The sequence below is a fragment of the Miniopterus schreibersii genome (genome assembly GCF_964146895.1).
Source record: "Miniopterus schreibersii genome assembly, chromosome: 10".
NCBI lineage: Eukaryota > Metazoa > Chordata > Mammalia > Chiroptera > Miniopteridae > Miniopterus > Miniopterus schreibersii.
This window is the reverse complement of record NC_138110.1, coordinates 19,866,333-19,892,968: the sequence shown is the minus strand read 5'-3', so window position 1 is coordinate 19,892,968 and position 26,636 is coordinate 19,866,333. Positions and strand designations below refer to the sequence as shown.

The 26,636-nt window shown below is 38.3% G+C and overlaps 1 protein-coding gene across 2 annotated transcripts in view; it reads left to right on the top strand.

Annotated features, from left to right (window-relative positions):
* The first annotated feature begins 1,822 nt into the window (after positions 1–1,822).
* Positions 1,823–26,636, top strand: part of ME2 (malic enzyme 2) — a 47,149-nt gene continuing 22,335 nt past the window's right edge. The window contains exons 1-5 of one of the 2 annotated variants that reach the window (XM_081148525.1): positions 1,823–2,398; positions 14,221–14,340; positions 19,399–19,532; positions 23,319–23,468; positions 25,628–25,703. In XM_081148525.1, the coding sequence (XP_081004651.1) occupies positions 14,233–14,340; positions 19,399–19,532; positions 23,319–23,468; positions 25,628–25,703 (468 nt within the window). In that variant the 5' untranslated portion in view covers positions 1,823–2,398; positions 14,221–14,232. Of the gene's footprint in view, positions 2,399–2,442; positions 2,870–14,220; positions 14,341–19,398; positions 19,533–23,318; positions 23,469–25,627; positions 25,704–26,636 lie in introns of those variants that run through there. The other variant, XM_081148526.1, reaches the window with a different exon arrangement.

The following is a 26,636-nucleotide window of genomic DNA, read 5'->3' as shown; positions in this document are numbered from 1 at the left end:
CCCATGTCCTCCCCCTAGAGCTACCAGCATTAGTCAGTATTTAGCTTTAAGGGGTGGGGGGATTGGTAAAAAGAGGTATAAGAAATTTTCTATATCTCAGTCTGGACAATGATTACGCAGGTGTTTACATCTGTATAACTTCATTAAGTTTGAGTGAGGTACTTTACACACCTCACTGCATAAATTAATATATAAAAGAAATGATTTGCATTGTGCATTGCTGTTTCTTTTGAAGTAAATGCCCCTGAAACAGCTGTGGATCCAGTGACTTCCGTATAGGCTTCTTCCTTGGTGCCCTCCTCTGTACCCAGAATGCAGATCACCAGGCTTTGTTAAAATAGCCATGCAAACAATACAAACAATGCTGAGCCAGAAAGAAGACAAAGGGTAGTCCTGAAAGAATGTATGTAAAAAGGGGGATCATGTAAAACAGGGTGCCAAGGTCCAAATCAACAAAAAACAGGGGGGGTGGGGGAGGAAATTGGTATCAGGCTTGGTCACCGAACAAATCAGACCAACCACCAAAGTGACTTAGAATAACAAATGAATGGGGTGGACCAGTCAAATAGCATTGTCTGCCTCCTTGACATTAACAGATATTTCATTTAAGGAATAAATTGACCCCAGTTGAGCCAAAATAATCCCATCCATGATAGCTCTCTACAACCCTTCAACCTGCAATCACTCTAATGTAGGACAAACTATCTTTCAAAGACAAATTACTTTTACCTCTATCAATGAAACATTTATAATATAATTTTTGAAGTTCCCCTTATTTAGCTTGCTGCATCTTGACAACTTCTGGCATGCAAGGTTATTGTTAGGTCATGCTTATTTATAGTCCCTCTTTTACTGCAGTGGTTATAGCAGCCACTCCTATCATTTATCATCTAACTACAGTGTTCACAAACAGGCCCTTCCATCCTCAGACTGGCAGTGTTACTCCAGATTTTACATAACTGTCAAAGTCTTGGATGGGACAATTCACTTTTCTCCCCCTCCACTCAGTTTTGTGTTACATTTCCACTACTTTCAATTTTCTTATTCCATTTGCCTTGCTTCTTTTTTATCCTTTATGTGTGTTTTTAAAATTATCATTACCATACTTTAAGAGTACACAAACTCAAAGAATTTTTGGTGATAACATTTTCTGAAAAAAAGTAGAGAAATACCTTCCAATATCATAACCGTGGGCGGGTATAGATGTATTAAGTTATGGACCCTGCTTCTTTTTTAAAAAAATTTTTTTAAACTGATTTTGAGAGACAGACATCAATTTGTTATTCTACTTTTTTATGCATTCATTGGTTGGTTCTTTTATGTGCCCTGACCTGGGATGGAACCGCAACCTTGGTGTATGGGGAGGAGGCTCTGACCAACTGAGCTACCGGGCCAGGGCCCTGCTTCTTTCAAGTTGACAACTTAGTGTCCTATTGCTTTCCTGAGAGAGAACATTAAATATCTACTTATGGTGACTGTGATGCTAGGGACCATTTGTAAATTCACTACAGGCCAATAACTGTGCCAGCAGCAGAGGAGACCGGCAGGAATTCTGCAAAAGAGCGAGTCCCAGACACACACAAATAGCTGGGGAGCAGGAAGCGTTCCTCAGGGGTGGAGGCCTCACATTCCCTGGGCCCTCGCTCTCCTGCTTCTCCGTTCCCGGACCTGCACCCACCTCCTAAACCCCCCATCCTCCCCCGACCTCCACGAGCTGTGCAGGACGGGGCAGAGCCCCAGCGCGCCGCTCGCCGGCTCGCGCGGAGCCGAGCCTGGTACCAGCCGACACGCCAGGCCCCGCCCGCGCGGAGCCTCTTCTCGCGCGAACAGGCGGCCAACATCAGCAACAGCCGCGCGGTGCCGGCGATGTGAGGTCCGCGGGAAGCCAGCCTCCGTTTCTTTTGTCGAGTAACTGGCGTCGCAAGTATCTCCAGCCTCTTCCTAATCTGCACGGCCCCTGTCACATTCCTAGAGATTGCGTCCCCACCCTCGCGCGTGGGGCCTCGACACAGTAACATGAAAGAGCGAAACCGAGGAAGGTTCTGAGGTGCAGGAGCAGAAGGAGCGGGCCGCGAAGCCCCGAGGCGGAGCCCCGCCCCTCAGGGCCGACTTCCTGCCTCCGTATTGGCCCGCGTGCCCGTCAGTCTCCGCCCATGGGGCCCGGCCCGCCCTCTTCCCCGGTTCCTCAGCGCCCAGATCCCTCCCTCCCACTAGGTTACTTGACTGCCCGTGCCCGCGGCTGGCTGCTCCTGCTAGTCCGAACCTGAGCTGGCGCTGGCTCCGGGCGGCTCGGAGAAGGGGAGGGCCGGGCGGGGCAGGAGCTGATCATCGCCTGGGGGTGCAGGAGGTCCGCGGCCTCTCTGCCGGCAGCACCACCTGTCGCGGAACGAGTCGTCGGGTAAGGTGCCGAGTGGCGCGCAGCTGCGGGCGGCCTGGCGAGGCGGGGCGGGGCCGGGCCGTGCGGGGCGGGAGGTCCGGGAGGAGAGCGGACGTCGGCCTCCTGCCGCCTTGCGCGGGGAGAGGAGTGCGGACCAGCCGCCGGCTTCCTCGCGCGCGGGCGGCGGGGTCCTCGCTTGGCGGATGGAGCAGCGGGGCAAAGGGAAGGGCTCGCTGAGGGTGGGGCGAGCGGTCAGGTCTCGGAACCCGGGTCGGACCGTCTGCGGCTCATCCCTGGCCCCCGGTTTCGGGGGCATGACTTCCCAGTTTCTCGACTCGCTGGTCCCGGGGCGCCACCCGTTTCCCGCCCCGGAGTGAGGCCCTGTGGCCTCCAGAACGCGAGCATCTCTCCTTTCCCCTCCTCCCCCGCGCCCTTTCAGGACCGATTTTGTGGCTCCAAACCTCTTTGGCAAATAGATCTCTCTTTCTGCAGGTATGAATTAATGATGAGAGCTAAGCATTGTGTGTGTGTGTGTGTGTGTGTGTGTGTGTGTGTGTTCGCTCTTCGCTTGATGGAAGTTTGTTGCAGGCTAGAAAGTTCTAGGATTGGACCAGTTCTTTCCAGTTCATGTGCCAGGGCATCTGTGGACCAGGATTGGCAGGTGTTCTGACGCTCACGAAACCATCTCTGCGTGTGTGTTGTTGCGCTCGCGTTCTTGGATTTGACTTTCTCTTGGTTCCTAAGACAATTCTGGAAAGTATGTGTTGCCCTTTGATGAGAAGCTACTCAAAATAATAAATCTCAACAGAAGTGCTTCCTTATAGAAATTATTTTATATCTGATTTACCTACCTAATACTCACGGCAATCACTTCTAAGCAAAGCATTTAATAGCATTGTTACTTTTAGTTCTGCAATTGATGATGATAACAATAGAAGTACGTATTGTTAATTATGGGCCGGGCACTGTTCACTACATGAGTTATCTCCAAATCAAATTACACTTTCTTCTTCCCTCCATTCTACCCCCTTCCTTCCACCTCTTCTGTTTCAAAAAAAGTCAAATAAAAGAGAGAAGAAATAAAAAGCCCTCACCTTGAATTATAAAAAAAATAAAAAATAAAAATTACGCTTTGTGATAGTAGTACTGTTACTCTGTCAAGTTTACAAATGAAGAAACTAAGGCTTAGTAGAGTTAAGTGACTTGCCCAAGATCACAGGTTTTAAACGGTAAAGCCTGCATTCAAACCCAGCAATCTAACTTCATAGCTCCAGTCCTCTCTTAACTCTGTAAAACTAATGACAGTGTTGTACTCATAAGTTTTGATCTTTAGTTGCCAAGCATTCTGAAAGTTAGAGAAGATACAGTTGTTGCATATATATATATGTAGTTTCATATATATGTATATACCCACACATGCACATATATGCACATACATATACACGTGTGAGTAATAGTATTTACACAAAAGATAACTATATAATCTATTATGTAATTATAGATGTACATATACATACGTATATACATACATATACATATATACATGCCAGTTACAGTAGTTACATAAAAGATAGATTATTGTATAACTGCTATAACTAGTTGGGTTACATGTTGCTATGTTACATGGTTTGCAGAAATACAGGAAAAAAAGTTTAACTCTATCTTCTAATATTGGACATTTAAATAATCAACTGTGAGCTCTGATTTTGTAACCTGTACCTGACAGTTTTATGGTAGTTATAAAGACTTACAAGTTAGACATAGAGACCAGAAATGCTGTTATAACCTTTACCATGCACTGATAGGAAATGTTGGGCTATGCTTTTGTTGAAGTTCTTCATTCTCTTGAGGATTAAAACATACTCTTGCTCAGTAGTTATTCCCAAGAAAGTACTGCTAATGGATTTCAGCAGTTAATAGGTGTTTATGTATAATGTTTTTAACTTTCTAAATATTCGTTATGAAAGCACATTAAAAATTCATAAAGGAAAAACTCATTTATCACTTGAGAATTTCTTTTATAAATTAACTCCTATTTAAATTCTAATTTATGTTGGTGACTTTCAGAAAGATTTAGCCATATTTTAAAACATAATTAACACTAAAACCTATAGTTTACTAAGGATCAATATTAGAGGAATAAATTAATACTAAATATAAAAAACACATTTGATTTTATAAAAAAGTAACAATTTTATTAAAAGCTATTTTATTTGAAAGTCACTATTTTGATTGCGCGACTGTATATTATATCTCCTTTGATCAATATGTACAAATTTCAAAAGTAATGAAAAATATTGATTCTGTAGATATTTAGGATAACATTTGATGATGCCCAGATCTGTATGTCTTCCAAATTCTCATTCTTGACCTAGAAATATAATTTGAAATAGTTTAAGTAAATATTAACCCTGCTTATCCTATAGCCTCTTAATAAGGATTTCACAGTAGAATATGCTGATATAGAAACTAACAGGTATTTAGAATGCCCTTCTGACCACCTATTACTAATATTAACAGTGATGCTTAGTTAACAAGCATAGAGCTCTTAGAGGGCACTGTGATAAGCATATTACATGGATTATCTAATTTAAATCTTATAAAAGCCCTGTTTGGTAGGTCCTGTTGTTTATCATCCCCATTTGAGTGATGAGATTGTAACTTACTCTGATTTACTCAAGATCACAGAGCTGGCAGTGGCAAAGCTAGGATTTAAATCCAGCAGTTAGATTCTAGCATCAAAAGCTTGTGCTGGACTGCCTGGATATGGATTTTATTGAGTAAACCTTCAAGTCAAGTAGTCGAGCTTTTTATGATGATAAAGCTCGAAACTCTAAAGGCTTGATGCTTTATATATTATCATCATCACTACACACCAACTCTGCAGAAGAGTTTCTCATCTCCTGTTTTATTGATGAGAAAGTGAGACTTCTAAGTCAGTAGTTCACTTTTGGACTTCATGGGCAAGTAAAAAAGTCTGTGTATAGGGAGCAATTGGGATCAGACATAAGATCACTAACTTTTAATTCTGTTAAGGACCTTTTTAAAAACTACTACAATCTATCATCTCCATCCTTACATAACAGAAAGAACATTGTTACCACCAAAAAGGTAGGAACATCATAATTACAATATGAAAACAAAGACAAATTTAGTGTTATGAAAAACTATATTACATTGTCCTGGTTTTTCTCATTTGGCCACAGACCAATCAGAGAGCGGTTGGGATTGCCTGGGTGACACAACTGACTCCAAACTGGTTACTAGCTGAGTCCAGACTGAAATTAGGTCTGTCTGACTGCAAAGTTTGTGCTCGTTGCAGCAATTTAAGACCCCTCTCTAATTTTGATCTCCAGTGCATTCACCTTCTTTCTACCCTCAGGGAAGGGGCCTGGGAGAGCAGTCTCCAGTAGTCAATGGCCTAGCAGTTTCAGATCCAGTCCAGTTTCTAAACAGCAACCAGAGAGTAAGTTCTGCTTTCCAGGGCAAGGCGGTGGGAATGACACATCAGTGAAACTACAGTATATCTCAGTATCCAAGAAACTCTCAAGTAAGCAGCTTGATTTTACATATTTATTCAAAATAAGAAGCCCCACCTTCTTTTGCTTCCTGTTTTTACTTCACTCATTTTACAGTTCTCTTTCCATCATATCTGTATAACATAAGGAATTAGGTGTGATTCCCTCCCCCATTTTATCTTGCCTCCAGCTGGTTTTAAGCCTACCTTTCTCAGTCCTTGGTTCTAATTTTGGCAGGGATTGGTTTTTTCCCTTAAGTTACTGTTTTTACTTATGCCTACTTGTTTTAAAGGCACTAGTAAACTTGAATAAGGTTGATCCTTGCATAACTTGAGGGTTAGGGGAGCTGACTACCCACCCAGTTGAATATCCAAATATAACTTAAGTCAGCCCTCCACATAAGCAGGTTCTCAACCATGAGTCAGAGATTCAGTTGACCTTTGAACAATGCAGGTTTGAACCATGTGGGTCAATTTATACAGATTTAAATCCATCGTGGATTTAGATGCATTGTTCAAACGTCAACTGTACTTTTATATTTTATTTTACTTTCTATCACTAGTAATAAAGTAATAATTTGAGTGATATAATACTACTCTTTAAGTCTTTAATTTTAATACTTTTTTGCATCTATTCTTTTATTTGATCATCACAGTTATGAGGTAGATTTGACAGGTAGTGTTATCTTTATTATACAGGCTAAATTCAGCATTTGATAGAAGCAAAATTTTAAACAGTGATGAAAAATAGAAGATTTTACATAACAGAATGTTGCTCTTTTTTTTTTTTTTTTTTTTAAATATATCTTTATTGATTTCAGAGGAAAGGAGAGGGGGAGAGAGAGAAACATCAATGATGAGTCATTGATCAGCTGTCTAGCCCGCAACCCAGGCATGTGCTGTGACCGGGAATCGAACCCGGATCGCCTGGATCCTAGGTCGATGCTCAACCACTGAGCCATGCCCGACAGGGCCAGAATGTTGCTCTTAAGTTAACTACTTAAAGGAAAAACTGTGTTTCTCCCTACTCACAGACTCAATTCTTCTGGCCACCAAATGTGGTATTTTCCCGGCATCCAACAATTCTCCAGTTCTCAGCAGACACTGACAGGGTGTGCTATAATTTAACTTAATTCTGACACTGTCTGTCTAGAGATAGCCTCACATCATACAGGTTAAGAGCTCAGTCCCAAAGGATTGCCCCCAATGCATATGCCAATTGCAAGTCCCAGGCTGTGATCTAACTTCTGACCAACCAGCTGTAAATCAGGGCTTCCCACAGCCCCCTCCTCAGATTGGATAATTTGCTAAAGTGGCTCACAGAACTCAGGGATACACTTATGCTTACCAGTTTATTTTAAAAGGATACAACTGTTAACCTAAAAATTAAAGGCTAAAGTGAGAGGCAGCAAGCATTTATTTGAGATCCCAAAGACTAGGTATTTGGGAAGCACTGATTCAGGTAGAAACCCAAATAGTGTTCCAACTAGAAGGTGAAGGCAAGGGTTATTTATGAGAAAGGGAAGGAGAACAATTACTTGAATAGGACATTCTATAGATGCAAATAAGCTAACACCGTGGTGCTAATTCAAAAGAATGTATTTAATTTTCAGTCCGATAGTCATAATGTCTCCTTTTTTTACAAACAGTTGTTTGGGATACAATGCTGTTTTAGGCTCAATCCAAAGTTTATTTTGCCCAGTTTTGACACTTGCAAGGTTTGAGGAGAAAGACATGCAAGGCAGTTCCTCTGGGGGTGGCAGCACAGACTCTATTTTAAAGTAGATCCTCTTATATTATTTTTCACATTTTTCCCTTTTGACCGGTTTTTTCCTTGAAGGAATCATTGATCAGTCATTGGAAAGCAACACTGATTAATTGTTTAAAGCATCGTTGGTCCTCCATTGCTGGGAAGGCTCATTCCCTGTATGTCCTGCCATTATTGGTAACCTCATTGCCAGGAAGGCTCATCCTGGTATGTTCTGTCCCACATAGGAAGGAAATTGGTTTTCTTAGGAACCTAGGGCCACATCTGAGCGATAAGAGCACCAGAACAGAAGCCTTTACTGTCGTGTTCCTTTTTAAGGCCAAACATCTGTCGTTTCTTGAAGTTTCTCATATAATGTCTCATAGGTCTTAGTGATCATCTCAAAGTGTTGAGCAGACCATTATCTGAGTGGTGCATCAAGCTATACAAAACAAAACAAAAATTCCTATAATAACAAATAAAATGTTAATCCAGGAGGCAATACTTGAAGGCAGCCAGCTGAGGATATCAAAGAACCATGGGGTTCTGTATTTAACCATTTGACTTGTGCCAGATTTTATCTAGTACCATCTGTATTTCACCAGATGTTTATCCAGGTACAATAAGAGGTATTAACAACAAAGCAAACCCCACCTTATTCAGCTAGGATATGGTCAAGAGCAAGTCTATTAGCTAACACAACTGTTGTAAGAGAATTTAACAACTAGAGATGTTTCTAGTTGGCTTTGCTTTGGTGGTAGCTCTAGAAATTTCCCCTAAGGTTTATGATGTTTCTAATTATGTACTCATTCATTGAAATGCCTGACTAAAAAAACAGTTTTCTTCCAGATCTAGCACCTTTACTGGGATTGACACTGCCAGACATTGAACACCCTTTACAATGTTTACACCATCTGCATGTTTTTACTTGTCAACTAGGTTTAAAGGTGATGCCCAATGTTGAGTTATCTTTGCAGGCAGAAATTTGAAGGGAAAAGGAAAACAATAACTATTACAGTGAATGCTTTGCCTCTCATGTTATTTGTAAGATAGAGAGGAACTAATGTAAGGAAAAATGAAGGTATGGATCATATAGGCCTGATCCAGAATTTTGGGGTAGCTGTCCACTATAGATGTTGTCTCCTTCACTTCCTTGTAATTTTAATTTCAAATCTTCTCTTGGTTGAGCAGTCCAGTTAGGTACAAGGGCTTTCTCTTTTTTTTAATTCTCACCCAAGGACATGCTTAGAGAGAGGGAGGGAGAGAGAGGGGGAGAAAGGGGGGAAGGGAGGGGGAGAGAGAGAGAGAAAGAGAGAAAGAGAGAAAGAAACATGGATAGGTTGCCTTTCCTATGTGCCCCGAACCAGGGATCGAACCTGCAGCCCAGATATGTGCCCTGACCAGGGAATGGAACTGGCTACCTTTCAGTGCATGGGATGATACTCAACCAACTGAGCCACTCAGGTCAGGCTTTCTTTCAATGGAAAACATGAATCCAAGAGTTAACACCTTTAAATTTGGCCTCATACAGATTAGTCAAGAGAGTGCCTAATGTGGTCCTTTTTGTCTTGGTTGTAAAGAGTCCTTCTGAAGGTTTCTTTTCCAGTCACGTGTTTGTGAAATATGGTGTTTAATTTCTTCATTTCCTTTAATTACATGAATATCAAAAGCAAAGAGAACTGAATGCAAAAGTTGATCTGATAAGGTTTTTGTGAATGCTGTAAGTAAGATACTAGACCAATTTTCCTCAAGGTGGCTGGCTTCCCTAAGTCAATCTTTGTTCCTTAAAGCTGTCTAGTAATATCTAGAAGTATGCATATCTTTCTCAAATGTGACATTCCAGTCAGAGCCTTGGTAATATATCCAGTGTTTCCATTTGTTTCCAGTTACAAGGAGAATAGATTCTTAATGAATTTATGTATTGAACTATGACAATAGGAATGCACATTTACTAAGAGTTTCCAAATTCTGGAGAGATCAGGGAGGGAGGAAAAGATAAATGTTTCAATTCTGCTTATAAAGTTATAATTTATCAAATTGCTGTTGGTTTTAGGTAGCTTAGGAGAAAAATAACTTCCTTATATCTGGAAAACAAATACCAAAGAAAACCCCAGTAATATTTCATATGAAGTCATAGATATAATCACCCTCATAAGTTGATTTAGTCCCATGTTAATTCTTATTGGCCTTGATCTTATTGTTAGCAGTTTTATAAATCCAATATTTCCTTAGTGTTCTACAGTCCTCACTCAGTTTAGCAGTATGATCTGAAGTGACAAAAAAAATTTGCTTTACTCGGCAACATACACTTCAAGATATCAGCTAGAGCCTGGCCGGGTGTGGCTCAATGGTTGAGCTTCGACCTAGGATCCAGGCGATCGGGGTTCGGTTTCCGGTCAGGGCACATGCCCAGGTTGTGGGCTGGATAAATGACTCTCTCATCATTGATGTTTCTGTCTCTCTCTCTCTCTCCCTCTCCTTTCCTCTCTCTGAAATTAATAAAAATATATATATATTTTAAAAAGATATCAGCTAGAATTACACATGAAAAGATTGTATCGGGTCGTTTTCGATTTTTAGAAATTTTACATAATATCTAGAACATTTATTTCTTTTTATTTTTTAAATATATTTTTATTGATTTCAGAGAGAGGAAAGGGGAGAGAGAGAGAGAGAGAGAGAGAGAGAAATATCAATGATAAGAAAGTCATTGATCCTCTGCCTCCTGCATGCCCCCTACTGGGGATTAGGCCCAAAACCCAGGCATGTGCACTGACTGGGAATTGAACCATGATCTCCTGGATCATAGGTCGATGTTCGACTGCTGAGCTATGTGGTTGAGCCAGGCTAGGACATTTATTTTAATAACACTAATTTCGCCTTAGTAAAAGAGAGGGAAAAGAGGAGAAGGGAGTGAGGGGGAGAGAGAAGGGGGGAGATAGAGATCTTTTTTGAAATGGTGCAGGGATCCTTCTGAAAAAAATTTTTCTGGTTAAGAAAAAGACTATTTAATTTTTGAATTTGTTAAACATACAAAAGCTTTAAAACATTTGGTCAAGTAGGATCATAGGTTATTGTGAAACAATACTTAATTATCATGATGACAAAGACTACAGGCAAGTATAAAAAGTTAAGTAATTGTAAGCAAAATTTTGCTCTTTTAATATTAAAAGAGGTTTACCTAAGCAATCAAAGATCTGATGATAAAGAGCACAGAAAATCATTTTTGTAAAACACGAAATTTTTGTTTTCTCTTTGTAGTCTCTTAAGTTAATAGCATACCAATTATAAACGAAAACTTTGTACTTTTAGCAGATGATATAACATTGAATTTTAATTTTACATAAGTACACTGTTGATATTAAAGCTTGTAATAAATTCATTCAGTCTTATCCAGCTTGATCATACACAGATTTCCTTTCTCAAGATTTCTTTTCACAGACCTACAACTTTGCTTGTGATTCCCTCAAAAATGCATTTCCATATATGCCTTCTAGAATTGAAAACGCATATCCTACTTTTTCTTGTATTCAAAGTTGTTTCCCTTATTATTTCTAGTATTTTTAATTGGCAATTCAATATTGAAATTTTTAACCCTTCAAAGTCTCAATTTCTAGAGCAAACTAATTACAAACTGTTATATCAGTATTTTTTTTAGATTGGTAAATAATTCATTTCAGAACCTCTAGAAACATGGGTTCTTTTACTGCAAATATATTTTATAATTTTCAGAAACATGTGCCCTTTATAACAGTACAATCTTTCAATCCAAATTTTTCAAGTCACCAAAAAATTCTAGAAAACTGGTTCTGCGCACCAACATTTATTTGAGATCCAAAAGAAGAGCTATATTACCAAGGCTTTGACTGAAATGGTATTGCAGGTCAAATCTGATGGCCAGTCTGATTGGCTTTAAGAGGTCAGTCTGAGATTCCTTATGAAAGGGTCCAGAAAGCAGTGTTAGAAAGAGATTATATGATCAATCACTATTTTTGCTGTACTTACGTTAACTTATTAAGCCAAGTTTAATGCAAACAAATTCATTTTACTGTGATTATCTTTGGTAAAAAAAAAAAAATGGGGGTAATTGTAGAAAGAAAAATTATGTTGGTATCTTTTGTAAAGACTAGTTTCTAATCCTGTTAATTGTCTTTGAGGTTTTGTTATCTACGTGCAAACTGGACTGGAACCTGACTTCTAGTTTCCTCAAATATCTAGCTATGACGTGGCTCCAAAGTGCACTCTAGACAGTGGGAATTATCCTGCTTACAGTAATCATAGTAATCATCCTAACATGCTATATTCTCAAAGGCTTTAAATGCATGTTCTCAGTGGCTTACCACCAGGCAAATGATCTTCCTAAGCCTGGAACATCAGAAAAGAAATGAAGAGAATGACTGACTTAAAAATCAATGATCTTCAAATACCATAGAGAATCAGAAAAAAATCACACAGAGGATCAGTAAAAGCTCACATAAGAACTACAAAGTGGTAGCTGAGTGTGGTGCAAATGCCTTGAATTTGGGAGAAATTGTTGAAAAACAAATAAATAGATCTAAAATGGAATCACTTGCCCCCAGGACAGCAAACCAAGATTTAATTGCAGTTTCAATCTCTCCCAGATTTGTGACCTTTAACCTGTCAAAATGACATTTCCCATTAGCACTAATGAGGTGATGTGCATTATCAACCCCCTCCCTGCCCTTTCCCCAAAGGAAGGTGATATTGCCTGAAACAGTCCTTTTCTTTATGACTTTCTTGTCCCTCTTTGTGCCTTTAAAAACTTTTTGCTTTCTACAGCTCCTCAGAGCTCCTGTTTGCTGGGTGGGATGCTGACTGATTAATGAATCATTTAATAAAATAAATTAGAATCTTCAAATTTACTCTGTTGAATTTTTGGTTTTTTAACATGTCCTTCATGACAGTAACATTTTTTTGAAGAAAAGCAGCTATTTTGTGGTATGTCTTATGATTCTTATTTTAGTGGTTGGAATAATTAAGTTGTAGTCTCAGTAGATTTGATTATTGTAATGCAATATTGTTGTCTATATTCACTATACTGTGTCTTACATCTCTACCACTTATTTACTGTTTGTTGTAAGTTTGTATCCTTAAACCACATCTATCCTGTCCCTTATCCCCCAGCCCCATCGCTTGTGATTCTTGATGCTCTTAGATTTCTTGTTTTGGTGGTATTTAGGTATTGCATTTATATTAAATATCCAGAATAGTTAAATCCATAAAGACAGAAAGCAGATTGGTGGTTGCAGTCACTGGAGGAGAGAGGAAAAACTGCTTAATGGGTATGGTGTTTCCTTCTGGGTGATGAAAATGTTTTGGAACTAGATAGATACAGTTGGAACTAGATAGATTTTGTAGATCCCTTTGACTCATTCACTTCAAAATGGTTATTTTTATGTTATATTAATTTCACCTAAAAATTAACTTTAAAAAATCCCAGTGTGGCCCTGACCAGTGTGGCTCAGTGGTTGGAGCATCAGCCTGAGCACCAAAGGGTCGCAGGTTCAGTTCCTAGTCAAGGGCACATACCTGGGTGTTGGGTTTGCTCCCCACCCGCAGTGGGAGTGCGTGGAGAGGCAGCCAGTTGATGTGTCTCTCACATTGATGCTTCTCTGTCTCCCCCTCTCCCTCTCTTCAACTCTCTGAAAAGCAATGGAAAAAATGTCCTCAGGTGAGGATTAACAACAGCAACAAAAATCCCAGTGTGTAAATGGTTTTGCTACACCCCCATATACAGACCACAGATTTCTCAGCAAATAGACATTTCATTAAGAAACTTATTGCATGCCCAGCCGGTGTGGCTAAGTGGTTGGACGTCATCCCACGAACCGAGTTTACCAGTTCAATTCCCGGTCAGGGTTGCGGGCTCAATTCCCGGTCAGGGTTGCGGGCTCAATTCCCAGTAGGGGGTGTGCAGGAAGCAGTCTATCGATGTTTCTCATAGATGTTTCTATCTCTCTGTCTTCCCTTCCTCTCTCTCTAAAATCAATAAAAACATTCTTTTTAAAGTGCTGTATTTAAAAAATAAAATTATTGCATGACAATTGCAATGATTTCTAATGATTAAAATAATAAATAGGAATTACAAATTGATTTTTGGTGGGAGAGCTGATACGCAGAAGAATCTATTATATCCCCATCAGTGAGTATTTAAGGTTTAATGTATTATGTACAGTTTCTACTTTGAAAAATTCCCATGTTGGGATGGATGTGAAAAGACAAGAATATGTTTTCTATCCAATTTGAATGATTTTTTAAATATTAAATAACAGATTTTCTAAAAACAAAAAAACATTTTAGTACATTACATTTAAACATTAACTATCATAGGTTAAGATTCTAAGTCGAGGTAAGAATCTGGATAGCTTCTCTTCCTCTGAATGTGTATATTCCAGGTTTTCCAGGTATCAGCATGCAAGGGTTGTTAAGTCAAGAACTGAAGTTTTGTTTGACAACTGAGACATTTTTTCCATGAACAACTCAGTCAAGAACCAAATTGTTTGAGATGGGAAGCATTTGAGAACGAAGGTCTGACTGTATTTGCTTTGTTTTTCCCAGGTGGAAGAAAAGATGTTGTCCCGGTTAAGAATAGTTGCCACGCCTTGTACTCTGGCATGCCGGCATGCACACACAAAAGAGAAAGGCAAGCCACTTATGTTGAATCCAAGAACAAACAAGGTTAGTAACATTACTACTAGCATACCTTTTCTCTTGCCCCAATAACGGTTTGATTTGATATACTGGAGACTGATAAAGTGGAACTTTTCTATTTTGTAGCTTTATACTAAAACTATTCAGAGGTATTTGCTTTTTCTGCATGAGCGTTTCGCTTTTCTCCATACAGCAAGAATCATGGCTGCTTTATACCTCTCAAATTTCAATCCTCACAACTTCTATCACCAGGAAAGGACTGACTTTATTTCCTAGTTCTAACTCAGAAAAATCTACATGATAGCAATCTGGCCAGGACTTTTGGCCAGATGTGGGATTTTTAGATTTATCCAGCTTAGATCAGGTACTCATTCTGGACCAATCATTTGGGCCCTTGGAAGGTGTGTTCAAAATTGTAAAATGAAATTTTATGTAGTGTCTACCCCACTTTCGTGCAGCTTTTTGGACACAAATCATTACACACAAGTGATTTTTTTCATTAATCACACTACTGCTTCAAAAGAGAGAACTCTGACCCTCTTTACAGTCTGGGGGCAGAAGCAATGGCCAATATTGAGACCTGTTGTGCCTTTATTCCTGATCCATGCTGGGTTCAGTGGGTAGTCTCTCTCTACTTTTTAGGAGCAATAATAGTAAGTAAACTAAATAGTAAGTAAACATAATTCTGGAATGAGATTTCTTACAGGAAGCTTGCAAGAGAATACATAAGTTTATTGTAATATATGAAATTTACTTTTGAGAATGGTACATTCAGATTAAGGTGTGGTTTATTTTAAAGCAACAGTAAAAAATTTGCCAATCCTATTTGTTTTCCATTGTGGGGTGGGGGATAAATAATTGGATAGTATGATATGTTTTGAGGGTTCTCACGCCTACAAAGGGGAATTTGACTAAGGGTCACACAGAGCACCTTATCTTTGCATTTTTGGTACCTGGCCAGAATGAGAATTCAGCAAGCAGTTAGTGAAATAAATGAAGCTTAATGAGAGATATTTTAATCCTCTCGTTTCTACCTCATCTCCACAAATCTTGCTTTTCAAGATGCAGCTCATTTAAAATCCAGTTCTGCAGAGCCTTTTCACACCACCATAGATTGGAATAATTGTTCCCTTCTCTGAAACCCTGTAGCAATTTTTATCTGTGACAAGTAATCTATATGTTGCTTTGTGCTTCTGTTCATGTCCTAAGCTGCCATTGAAATAATTGATAGTATTTACATTTTCATAACTTTATATTTCATAACTATATTTCAGGTTCCTTTTGGTCAGGGACCATTCAAAATTTCTTTGTATCTTTTATAATGCCATGGGTATAGTAAACATTTGATAAATATGTTGGTTTTATTTTATTACAGAAATTATATAAAACCTATTTTGTGGGGGTTATAAGAAATTTATAAAGTACATTGTGGGGAATGACTTTTAAGGAGGAGGGTAGTCTAAATGCCTTATACTACCTCTGTGAAGAAAATAAAATCTAATGCTCTCGCCTTCTGAAATCTTTACAGTTAGATAGCATCTTGTATGGTTACCTCATTGAAGGACCACTTCTGGAAATCCCTTAAGCATCAGGAAGTATTTTTTGTTGTGGCTGTGTGTTTAAGGAGGAACATAGACTATCAAATCCCAATTTGAGGGTCTTGAACTCCTTGGGGACTTAACCATGTAAAGAAGTCAGGTTTGTTCTTCAAACATTATAGACTAAATTAATAATTTTTAAAATGTTTGTAAGTACTGTTTTAAGAGTATGTTGCTGCTGTGATTAATAAAGTAGTAATTAAAGGCAGTAATAATTCTTAATCCTTTTAAATGTATATCTGTAATCACTGTAAAACTTTTTTATTGTGGTAAAGTAAACATAATTTACAATTTTTACTACTTAAAAGTGTTTAATGCAGTGACATTAAGTACATTCAGTATTGCACATACATCAGCATTATCTAGTTCCAAAACTTTTTACTACCCAAAATGGAAACCCAGTACCCATTAAGCAGCCACTTCCCATTTCTCTCTTCCCCTCCTTAGCCCCTGACACCCACTAGTCTGTTTTCTGTTTGTATGAATTTGAATGTGAAATGAATATGAGAATTTTAATATTCTTTTAGAAGTCCTTATACATACTTTAAAGTGTTGGACATCATTATTGTGGATTAAGTGCAGGAAATTAGGTGCTAATTTGAGCTCTGCCATTTACTAGCCAGGAAACTTAGGAAAGTCATTTAACCTCTCTAGGTTTCAGTTTTCTCACTTAAATAATGTAGTTAATAATAGCATTTTGAAACATTCAAAGGGTTGTACACAGTGTGAGATTGGATTTCTCCTCTCCCCATGCTCATTTGACTAACTTTTCTAATAATTTTTGAAACTCAGCTCTGGATCTTTTCCTCTGGGAAGTTTTCACTTCCTAATTTGTATCTGGAGCTCTGGTTTTATGGTTCTCAGTTCTATGAGGGTTTTTGTTTGTTTTTAATTTCCCCAGCTAGTTCTCTAAGAGAAAAACTAATTTAAATATTTCTTGTGATTCCTATTATTTACACAAATAATGTTATGACAAATAAAAAAAGGAAAATCATATTTCTACCACCCCAATATATCATCTATTTTTATTTTGCCATGATCCTTTTAAAAGTTACTTTTAAAATTGTAGTATACAGTTTTACAGTCCATTTTTCAGCACTTTGAATATGTCACCCCCGTGCCTTACAGCTTTCATGGTTTCTGACAAGAAACTAGCTGTTACCCTTCTTGAGGATCCCCTTTATCCCTTTATGCCTCTGGAGTCCTTTCTCTCTGCTTTCAAATTTCTCCTTTTGTGTTTGTCTTTTGACTGTTTGAATGTGATGTATCTAGGTGTAGGTCTCTTTGAGTGTGTTCTCATTGGAGTTGTTGAGCTTCTTGGGTGTGTGGATTAATTCTTTCTGATCAAGTCTGAAGAGTTTTTAGCCATTATTTCTTCAGATACTTTTTCTTCCCTCACCGTCTGGGACTCATGTTATGCATATGTTGGCACTCTTGATGGTATCCCACAGGTCTCTGAGGCTCTGTTCATATTTACTGACTGTGTTTTCATTTTGTTTCTCAGACTAGGTAATCTCAGTTGATCTGTCTTAAAACTTGTTGATTCTTTCACTTGCTCGAATCTGCTGTTTAGTCCCTCTAGTGAATTCTTAAATTTCACTTACTGTACTTTCAACTCTAGAATTTCTGCTTCACTCCTTTTCCCATTATTTGCCAAGTGGCGCTCTGTACATGTTGGGGTATGGCTTCAGTACACAGCCAGGCAGTTCACAACTATGTCTCAGCTTTCACTTTCTGTTTACACAGAGCCTTAAGGGTAGCCAGAGGTGGAGCTTAGAGCCTTCTCAGGTCTTTCCTGGACATGAGTACAGCTCATGCACATGACCGTCTAGATTCTCAGGAATATGTCCAAGGTTTTCAAAGCCCCTCCATGGACATCTGGTTCCTCGGCTTTTCCTTTTCAGCTTTTTGGTTAGTCTATTGTTTGCCTCATATGTTACCACCTTAGAGAGTTGCCATGTTAAATAATTGCCTGTTACAGTTTTTAACACGCTCTTCTGAAGAAAAGGCTGTTCACACTGGTTGAGCTCCAAATCAAGTCAATTAAAGACAGCCTTGCAAGAGGGCTCTTCCAGGGAACCACCAGAGAGGTCAAATAATGACAGTTCCCTGGGTCTTTAGAAGACTCTCCACCCCCTTCTATCCTCTCCAGTGGCTGCCAGGCTCTGGTTTTCAAAGTGATTATTACACAGTGATTGCTATTTTCAAGGCTGCTGTGGAGTTGGTGAGGAGAGAGTAAATAAGGCAAGTTAAAATGCCATGAAGCTGGCTATTCTTGATGAAATTCAGCAAGTTTTCTTGAATAAATATTCCCTGTTGCTAAAGCCTTTGGTTAATTTCCAGAATTCTAAAAGAGTTGATTCTGATCATTTGGCCAGTGTTCTTACTGCTTTTATGGAAGAAATGATTTTTAGAAGTCCTTACTCTGGCATTTTCACTGACATCAGTTTGATTCAGAGAATTTAACCCACAGCTGAATATCAGAAATTGAAAAAGATTTTCTTAGGACATAGGTTAATTTTTTTCTTGAGTATCATTTCTTCCTTCCTCCTCCTACCAGCCTTACTCCTTTCTAGTGGGGGTAGCCTCTCTTATCAGTTTGATTTATGTTCTTTCAAGCTATATTTTGTTGATTTCATTTCTAATGTATGATGCATCTGTGTATATGTACTTTACAGGGAGTTTTCTAAACAACAGTTTACAGTAAGTGTGTTTTGATGTACAACTTGCTTTTTTTCTCTTAACTGCATGTCTGAGAGATCTTTCTAGGACACATAAAGATATACGTTTAAGTGTGATGCTATTTCATGGTATAGAAATGCCATAGATTCCTTAACTTTTCTGTAATTAATGGAGTTTTAGTTTGTAATAGACAAGAGAACTAGAAACAGTGCTAGAACAGATCTCTTCGTATATGACTCTTTACTCTGTGTATGAATATTTATCTAGGATGGCTTTCTAGAAGTAGAATCACTTTATGGCAAGTATGTATATTTAAAAAGTTAAGATTACTTTAAGCCCTAGCTGGTTTGGCTCAGTGGATAGAGTGTCAACCTGCAGACTGAAGGGTCCCGGGTTCAATTCTGGCCAAGGGCATGTACCTCGGTTGCAGGTTCAGTCTGCCAGGAGGCAACCAGTTGATGTGTCTCTCTCACTTCGATGTTTCTCCCTTTCTCTCTCCCCCTTCTATTCTCTCTGAAAAGCAATGGAAAAAATATCCTTGGGTGAGGATTAAAAAGATTACTTCAAAATTGTTCCCAAAAGCCTAAATCAGTTGACATTTCCAGCAATGGTATGTGAGAGTAACTGTTTTACCACACCCTTTCCAATACTAGATATAGTCAATCTTATAAATTTTTGACAGTCTGGGCAAAAATGATATCTCACTGTTTTTTAAAAAATATATGTTTAAATTACATTTTCCGGTACATCACCACTGCTACCCCAATAAGCAATAATTTTTAATGTTTTTATTTCTCCTTTTTAGGGAATGGCATTTACGTTACGAGAACGACAAATGCTTGGTCTTCAAGGACTTCTACCTCCCAAAATAGAGACACAAGATATTCAAGCCTTACGATTCCATAGAAATATGAAAAAATTAAATTTACCTTTGGAAAAGTAAGAATTGATTAGATGTTTACTTTTTATTGATGTTACGATCAGAAAAATTGGAAGTATGGTTATTATGGCATCAGAAACATACGGTCTCATAATGCAGTTTGTGTTGTAGTCAGTTAACTGTTACGTTTATAACGATAATATTTTTTTCATTGCAGTGAATCCTTCATTTGTTTTCCCTGTTGTAAAATTTAGCAGAAATCAGGTTTTTCTGCTCAAAATCAGAGTGTTTCAGGTTTGAATGGAATGTTAGAACCAAAGGCTATCATCTGATTTGCACCCATTCTATTCATCAGCTTTTATTGATCACCTCCTTTGTGAGTGCCCCTGAAGATATCAAGTGGGTAATAAATAGGGTGACCATCTAATATATCATTCAACCCAGGACACTTTGGGGAGTGAAAAAGAGGAGTAACTAAACCTGGCCCAGGAAACTAGCATATATGTCCAGTAATACACAGCCCTGCCTTCTAGGAGCTCATCAGTAGATAGTCGGACTGTGTCTGTCGCTGTGCTCTGTACTACAGTATGCAGGACTATGGGGAAAAGATACATGCAGAATATATTCTGAAAGCTCAAAGATGGGTATCTAATCCAGCTTGGGGAATCAGTGAAAGCTTCCTGGAGGAAGATTTAGAAGGGCCAGGGTTGAATAGAGCTGGTGAGGAGAATGATAAATGTTTGGAAGACCCAATTTACCCACAAGGTGAAGGTGAACAAGAACAGGTTAAAGGGAGGAGAGGAGAGTCAGCCCTGAAGGCCTCGTGGCATGATCGTGTTTGTGTTGCTGTCATTCTTCCCAGCAATGTTATTTTTCCACAGAAAAGGTAAATGTAACAGGTTTGGGGTTTGCTGGGCTGGCAGAGATGCTACATTAATTCACTCAGCTAATATTAATTTAGGACTGTTATGTGCCAGGCACTATTCTAAGCTGTAGAAATATAAAATTGAAAAATTTCAGCTCTTGCCTTCAGGGAGTTCACAGATAGAAAAGGCAGGCACTGAGGAAGGATAGTGCAGTGATAAGGACATGAAGGGGGCATTTCTAGGTAACAATGATGGTGAGAGATTTGTTCAGAATGAGAGACTTGATCATGGGCTCCAGAGTGGAGAGAGGAGTCAGAAGGGAGCTAATAGAATGAGAGAAAATGAAGCTATCATGGGGCTAGAGATCCCTCGGAGAACTGAAGCAAGGCATTGTATAGCTAGCCAAAGGATAGGGGATCACAGAGTGAAATAACGGAATTCAAGATTTCTGAGCTATAACATTCCTTGGTGAGGACACAAGATCCAATGTGCAGTACTCAGAAGAGTGACTAAAGTGAAGTGAAGATGAAAATGATAATATTAAGGAGATGCAGGAATTGCACAACTTCCCTCTCTCATGTACTTGATAGGTAATCTGTTCTTTCCTTAACGTTTCTGCTTTTTATTTCATAAAGCTATTCAGTCTTAATAGCCCATTTGTTAGTTTTCTTCCCTATGTTGAGGACAGATCTCCTTCCCTTTAATTTCTACCTATTGGTATTATTTCTGCCCATTGTAGCTGTATAGAAAATATTATTCCTCCTTTTTTCCTTTTCTGCAAGGAACTCAAAGTATAAGAGAAAGTTTATTTAGCCCTAGCCAGTTTTTCTCAGTGGTTAGAGCATTGGCCCACAGACAGAAGGGAACTGGGTTTGATTCTGGCCAAGGACATGTACCTCGGTTGCAGGCTCGATCCCTAGCCCTTGTTGGGGCTTGTGCGGGAGGCAGCAAGTTGACGTGTCTCTCGCACACTGATGTTTCTCTCCTTTCTACTCTCTCTGAAAAGCAATGGAAAAAATATCCTCATGTGAAGATTTTTTTAAAAGTTTATTTAGAATGTCACAGAGATAGAAAAGGTGAGCCAGCTGGGCTGTGTGGGCTCAGAAAAGGAGTTATAGAGGCAGAAGAAGGGCCCTTGGAGCTTAGGGAAAAGAAAGGCAGAGAGAACGTGTCTGGGAGAAGAAGAAGAGGGCTGTGTGTGTCCTGAAGAACTTGCACTGGGGAAAGAAGAGGGTGGGGAAAGGCTCCAGAGAGAGAAGGAGCATGCTTATTATTCCTCTTCTAAATGGAATCTGTTCTCCTTATTTATTTACTGAATATTGGCACATCAGTTGTATTCCACATACTTTGCTAGTTCCTGGAATTGTGGAAGTATTAAGGAAGTGATAGTTCCTAACTCATGCTCTCATTTAGGCTAGAGGGAAGACAAAGTCAGGAAGTGGAGTGAGTTACAGAAGAGGAGTAGGATGTAAATGGGCCCTGAAAACAGGAAACCTAATGTGCCTATATGTGTGGTAGGAATGGGGAACAGGCAGAAAAGGAACCCAGGGAGTGTTTCACCCTGAGCTGCTTTCAGAGAGCATGAGTATAGGACTGTGCATGAGTATAGGGTGTTCCGGGCATGAGTATAGGGTATTGCCTCATAAGTAGCAACCCCAAGGTAAGAGTTGTAATGCATTGAGAAACTGAAGTAAATGTATTATGAAGATAAGGGTGAAAAGTAGTTAGAGGTCTTAATAATTATTTTAAGAGCTTTAGCCTGTTTAACTGGTGGTTGGAAGTCATTCAAGGAGAGTAGAAATTGTCAGAGCTATGTTTTGTTGTGTCTTTTTTTAATGAGATTTATTCTCTCTCTCTCTCTGTCTCTCTTTATTGATTTCAGAGAGAGAAAGGGAGAGGGAGATAGATGTTTCTTTCTCATCGATGTTTCTATTGGCTGCCTCCTGCACATCCCCTACTGGGGATCGAGCCCACAACCCAGGCATGTGCCCTGACCGGGAATTGAACCCCCGACCTCCTGGTGCATGGGACGATGCTCAACCAACTGAGCCACACTGGCTGGGCCAGAGCCATGTTTTTAAGAGAATAGATTGGAGCAGAAGAATAGATTGTGTGTATAAAGAATAGTTAGAAAGTGCTTGTAGTGGCCTGGATGAGAAATGATGGTGGCTTGGACTGGATGGGGGTGGAGGAAGGAAAAAGATATATTTGAAAGATATTTAACAGGTAGACTCTGTAGGACTTGATGATTTACTGGATTGGGGTAGGGGAGGGTGGGAGAGGAAGAAATCAAGAACGGACTCTGCAATTCCTAATTGTTCAGATGATAACAGTTGGAGAATCGTGTTGGAGAAAAGAATAATGAGTCTGTTATAAACATATTTAATTCAAGGTGATTACTGTTTTTTCCAGCCAACATTTCCCTGTTTTCTGAACTTTATTCTTTAAAAGTTGTTATTTATATATTTATGAATGGATCATTGTCTCTGTTGTGCTCCCTCTGTGCTCGATATAGACCTTATAATATTTAAACGCCCTGAGGATGGGGTCGCTTTTTACATCCCTGGAGTTTAGAATAGTGCCTGACACATAGTATTTAGTAAACATCTGAATGAGTGCCACTTTATTTTGCTTCCTTATTTACATGTCAGTTACATCGAAGATTACTTCCTTAAGGTTGGGCTTCTCATGGTATTTTTGCATTTCCGGTGCCTGGTACAGAGCCTCAGTCACTGAGGGCTCAGGAAAAGTTAGCTGATGTTTCTGTTGTTATTCTGTTCATCATCATCATCTACCATTTAAGTACATTGTAATTTTTGATAATTTGTACTCCTAGGTGTTAAATAACGATAATTTGGGGTTTTGCTTTCAGGGAGGGGGTGATCCTCAACTTTATATGGTTACATTTAACTTTCAAAGGACAAAACTTTGAATGTAATACTGACTAATATAGATGTTACTTACTTTGCTTAATTTCAGATACATCTATATAATGGGAGTACAAGAAAGAAATGAGAAGTTGTTTTATAGAATACTGCAAGACGATATCGAAAATCTGTTGCCAATTGTATATACACCAACAGTTGGTCTTGCCTGCTCTCAATATGGACACATCTTTAGAAGACCCAAGTAAGGTTTATTTTTTAAAAATATATTTCAAAATGATTATTATATAGAAAAAAATCTTACTCTATGACACCTATTACATTTTTATTTCTTGCAGCCTTACTTCAACCACATTTTCCACCTCACAAAAGCTTAACTTGGACAAAAGGGATTAATAAAAACCCAACACATTCGTGTCTTTTATTTTTGTAGAAATAGCATTGTTCTTTCTTAACCTTCTTTAAATTATTATTGTTAGAGGAACTGTGCGTTTTTGTACCAAAAGAAAAGGTACTTTTTTTTTTTTCCTGGTCACAGATTCTCCAGAGTTATCATTAATGTTTTTGACAATCTGGCCAAATTAAGAGATCAGTTCTCTTTTTTTTGTCAGCTTTCATTCCTGTTGTTTGTTGTTTTTATGAACTTTTGTGAATTTTAATTTCACATAGTTCTAGCACCTCCATGTATTGTAAGTGGAAAAAGACTGGAATGGGCATTCACTCCAGTCTTTGAATAAGTTACTGTATCCCTCTGAATCTGTTTTCTCATCATCAAATAGGGATACCAGTACCTATCAAAGAGCTGCTGAAAAGGTCAGATGAGGAAATTGATGTGACTTATGGTTGTTTATAAACTTTTAAGCATTATCTGAATGCTATTTTTACTTAATTTGAGTTGCTTTGTTCTTCTGACCTATTATTTTCTCAATCCTTATATCTTTCCCATGTCTTACTTGCATATTAACACAAATGTAGAAATTCAACAATGTGTGATAGCATTTATCTTTACCTAGCCTAGTGAATTTCAAATGTTGATGTGCATATGAAACACCTGTGGGACTCACTTAACATGTTGATCCCTGCCAACTTTTCTCTCCTTGTCATTCCCAAGATTCTGATGAAAAGGAGAAAGGTCTGGAGGTCTGGATTTAATGAACACCGTTGGTGGTGGTGGTGCAGGTATTCCCTGGAAGACACTTTGAGAACACTGTGTGTTCTAGCCAATGTACTGCCATCAGTTAATGTGTCTGAAATGTTTCTGTGATATTATTCAGCCTTTCAGTTCTTTTGTAGTTTCTTTTTCATGTAGAACAGTGGTTCTCAATCCAAGTTAAAGGGAAACATAAAAAAATACTGATGCCTGGGCACCCTCTGCAGAGATCCTGAGTCAGTTATTCTAGAATTGGGCCCAAGGGTTGGTGTTTCATAAAAGCTCATGGGGTGATTCTGATGTGCACCCAGAGTTGAGAACTGATGTGAAACATAAGGCACATGGCTTTTGGGTGAGGGCAGGTACTGTGTTTCATTTATGCAGTATGCTGCTGCAGTGGTTTTTTGTTTGTTTTTTACATAGAATACGGTCAGTAAATCTGATCTAAACTCCAGGCCAGTTATATCAGAATCTATGGGGCATTTTTAAAAAGCACATCAGATGATTCTATTATGCAGTTATGGTCAAGAAACTGTTTAACTAAACTGATTTGAGCTAGGATAGTAATGTTGAAGTTAAGATACCAATGAGAAAGTTAGATGTGAGAATCAGTTTGAAGGCCCTCTGGGACCTGTTGGCCCTCATCTCTGCCTGACCTATTTTCTAGAACCTATGTTTTGTTTTGGTTTTGGTCTTCCTTCCTCCTTTCTTCCCTTCCTCCCTTCCTTTTTTGAAATCTGGATTAATTATCTCAGTTGGATAGCAATATACTGTGTGTTTAAAATAACTCTTCACTTTTTCCTAATGCCTCAAGGATGTCATCTTTTATGTGAAACTACTTTAGTTTTCTTTCTTCTCTTCCTGCTCCTTCAAATTTCAATTTTTCAGTTTCAGTGAGTTTTAGCAGTAGTTTATTTAGCCTTATTATGCTCTTCTGCATTGGTCATTTATTTTTATATTGCTTTTTACTAGAGGTATATTGGGTTTATTTGAAAATGATACATGGATACATTTCTTCTTGCATAAAATGATCACATCATTTAATAATAATCTTTGTTGCAACTACTATGTGAGCAATGCAGTTACAGTTTGAAGTAGCTGAAAATAAACCAGTGGAGTGTGATTTAGCTAAATCTGCTTGGAAATTATACTGTGTCTTGATGTTTTATTAAAATATCTAAATATTCCAATTATGAACAAAGACTTAGAAAAAAACTGTTGTGAAATGCAAAGGTGTTTTTGTTCTGTTGCAGGGGATTATTTATTTCAATCTCAGACAGAGGTCATGTTAGATCAATTGTGGATAACTGGCCAGAAAATCATGTTAAGGTACTAATAGCACAACCTTCCTTTTCACAATGTTATTTCTTTCCTTGTAAGTTACCTCTAAATTTCCAAGAACAGTTTTTCATTGTTGCTCTGATTTATTTTGCACTTACATGCAGGGTGTCCCTAAAAAATATGTATAAGCACTTAAATAGCTGACAGCTCAATTTTGAAAATGAAATGTATTTTAATAAACACTGCCTTTATAGTTATTCAAAGTGTGTGTATACATTTTTTTGGAACACCCTATATATGCAGATTTAGTGCTCTGACAAGATCATGATAGTAATAACTACAAAATGTGTTACTGTTATAAAATTTGACTTTGGGAAAGAAATTGGAGCTAGTACACAAGGTGGGCTTGCTCACTGTCAATGGTGTCTCCGGCCTCTATATTTCTTTTCTATTTCAATTAGTTTTAATATTTTTTATTTTATTTCATATTAATTAATAAAACTATATTAAAATGACATAAAAGCTTTTATTTGAGCATTTTATTTGGGGAGAATTCATTATGCCTTTTTCCTTCTAAATCTAAGGTAGATTTAGATCCTTAAAGATAAAACAAAGTTTCAAATTTAGCAAATATATCGGTGAATCTGGCTGTCTTTCATAAAATGAAATCAAATGACTTAAGATCTCCTCTTAGGCTTTAGTGTTTACTACATGCAGTAATCTTACTTGCTTTTATTACATCTTCTTCACTAAAATAATCTTTGATGAATAATCATTAGTTCTAATGGTCTAGAGAAAATCTGATCAGATAATTAAACTCACAATATTATCTTAAAACCTTGTGGGTAGGTATATTTTTTATTCTAGATCTTTTTCTCTTTCAACATTGCTGAGGTTTTTCTTGTTTGGCCTAGGTTATTATGTTGGAGTAGCATGTTGTTTATGTCTAAACTCTTTTTTTCCTCTTATCATTAATCTCTT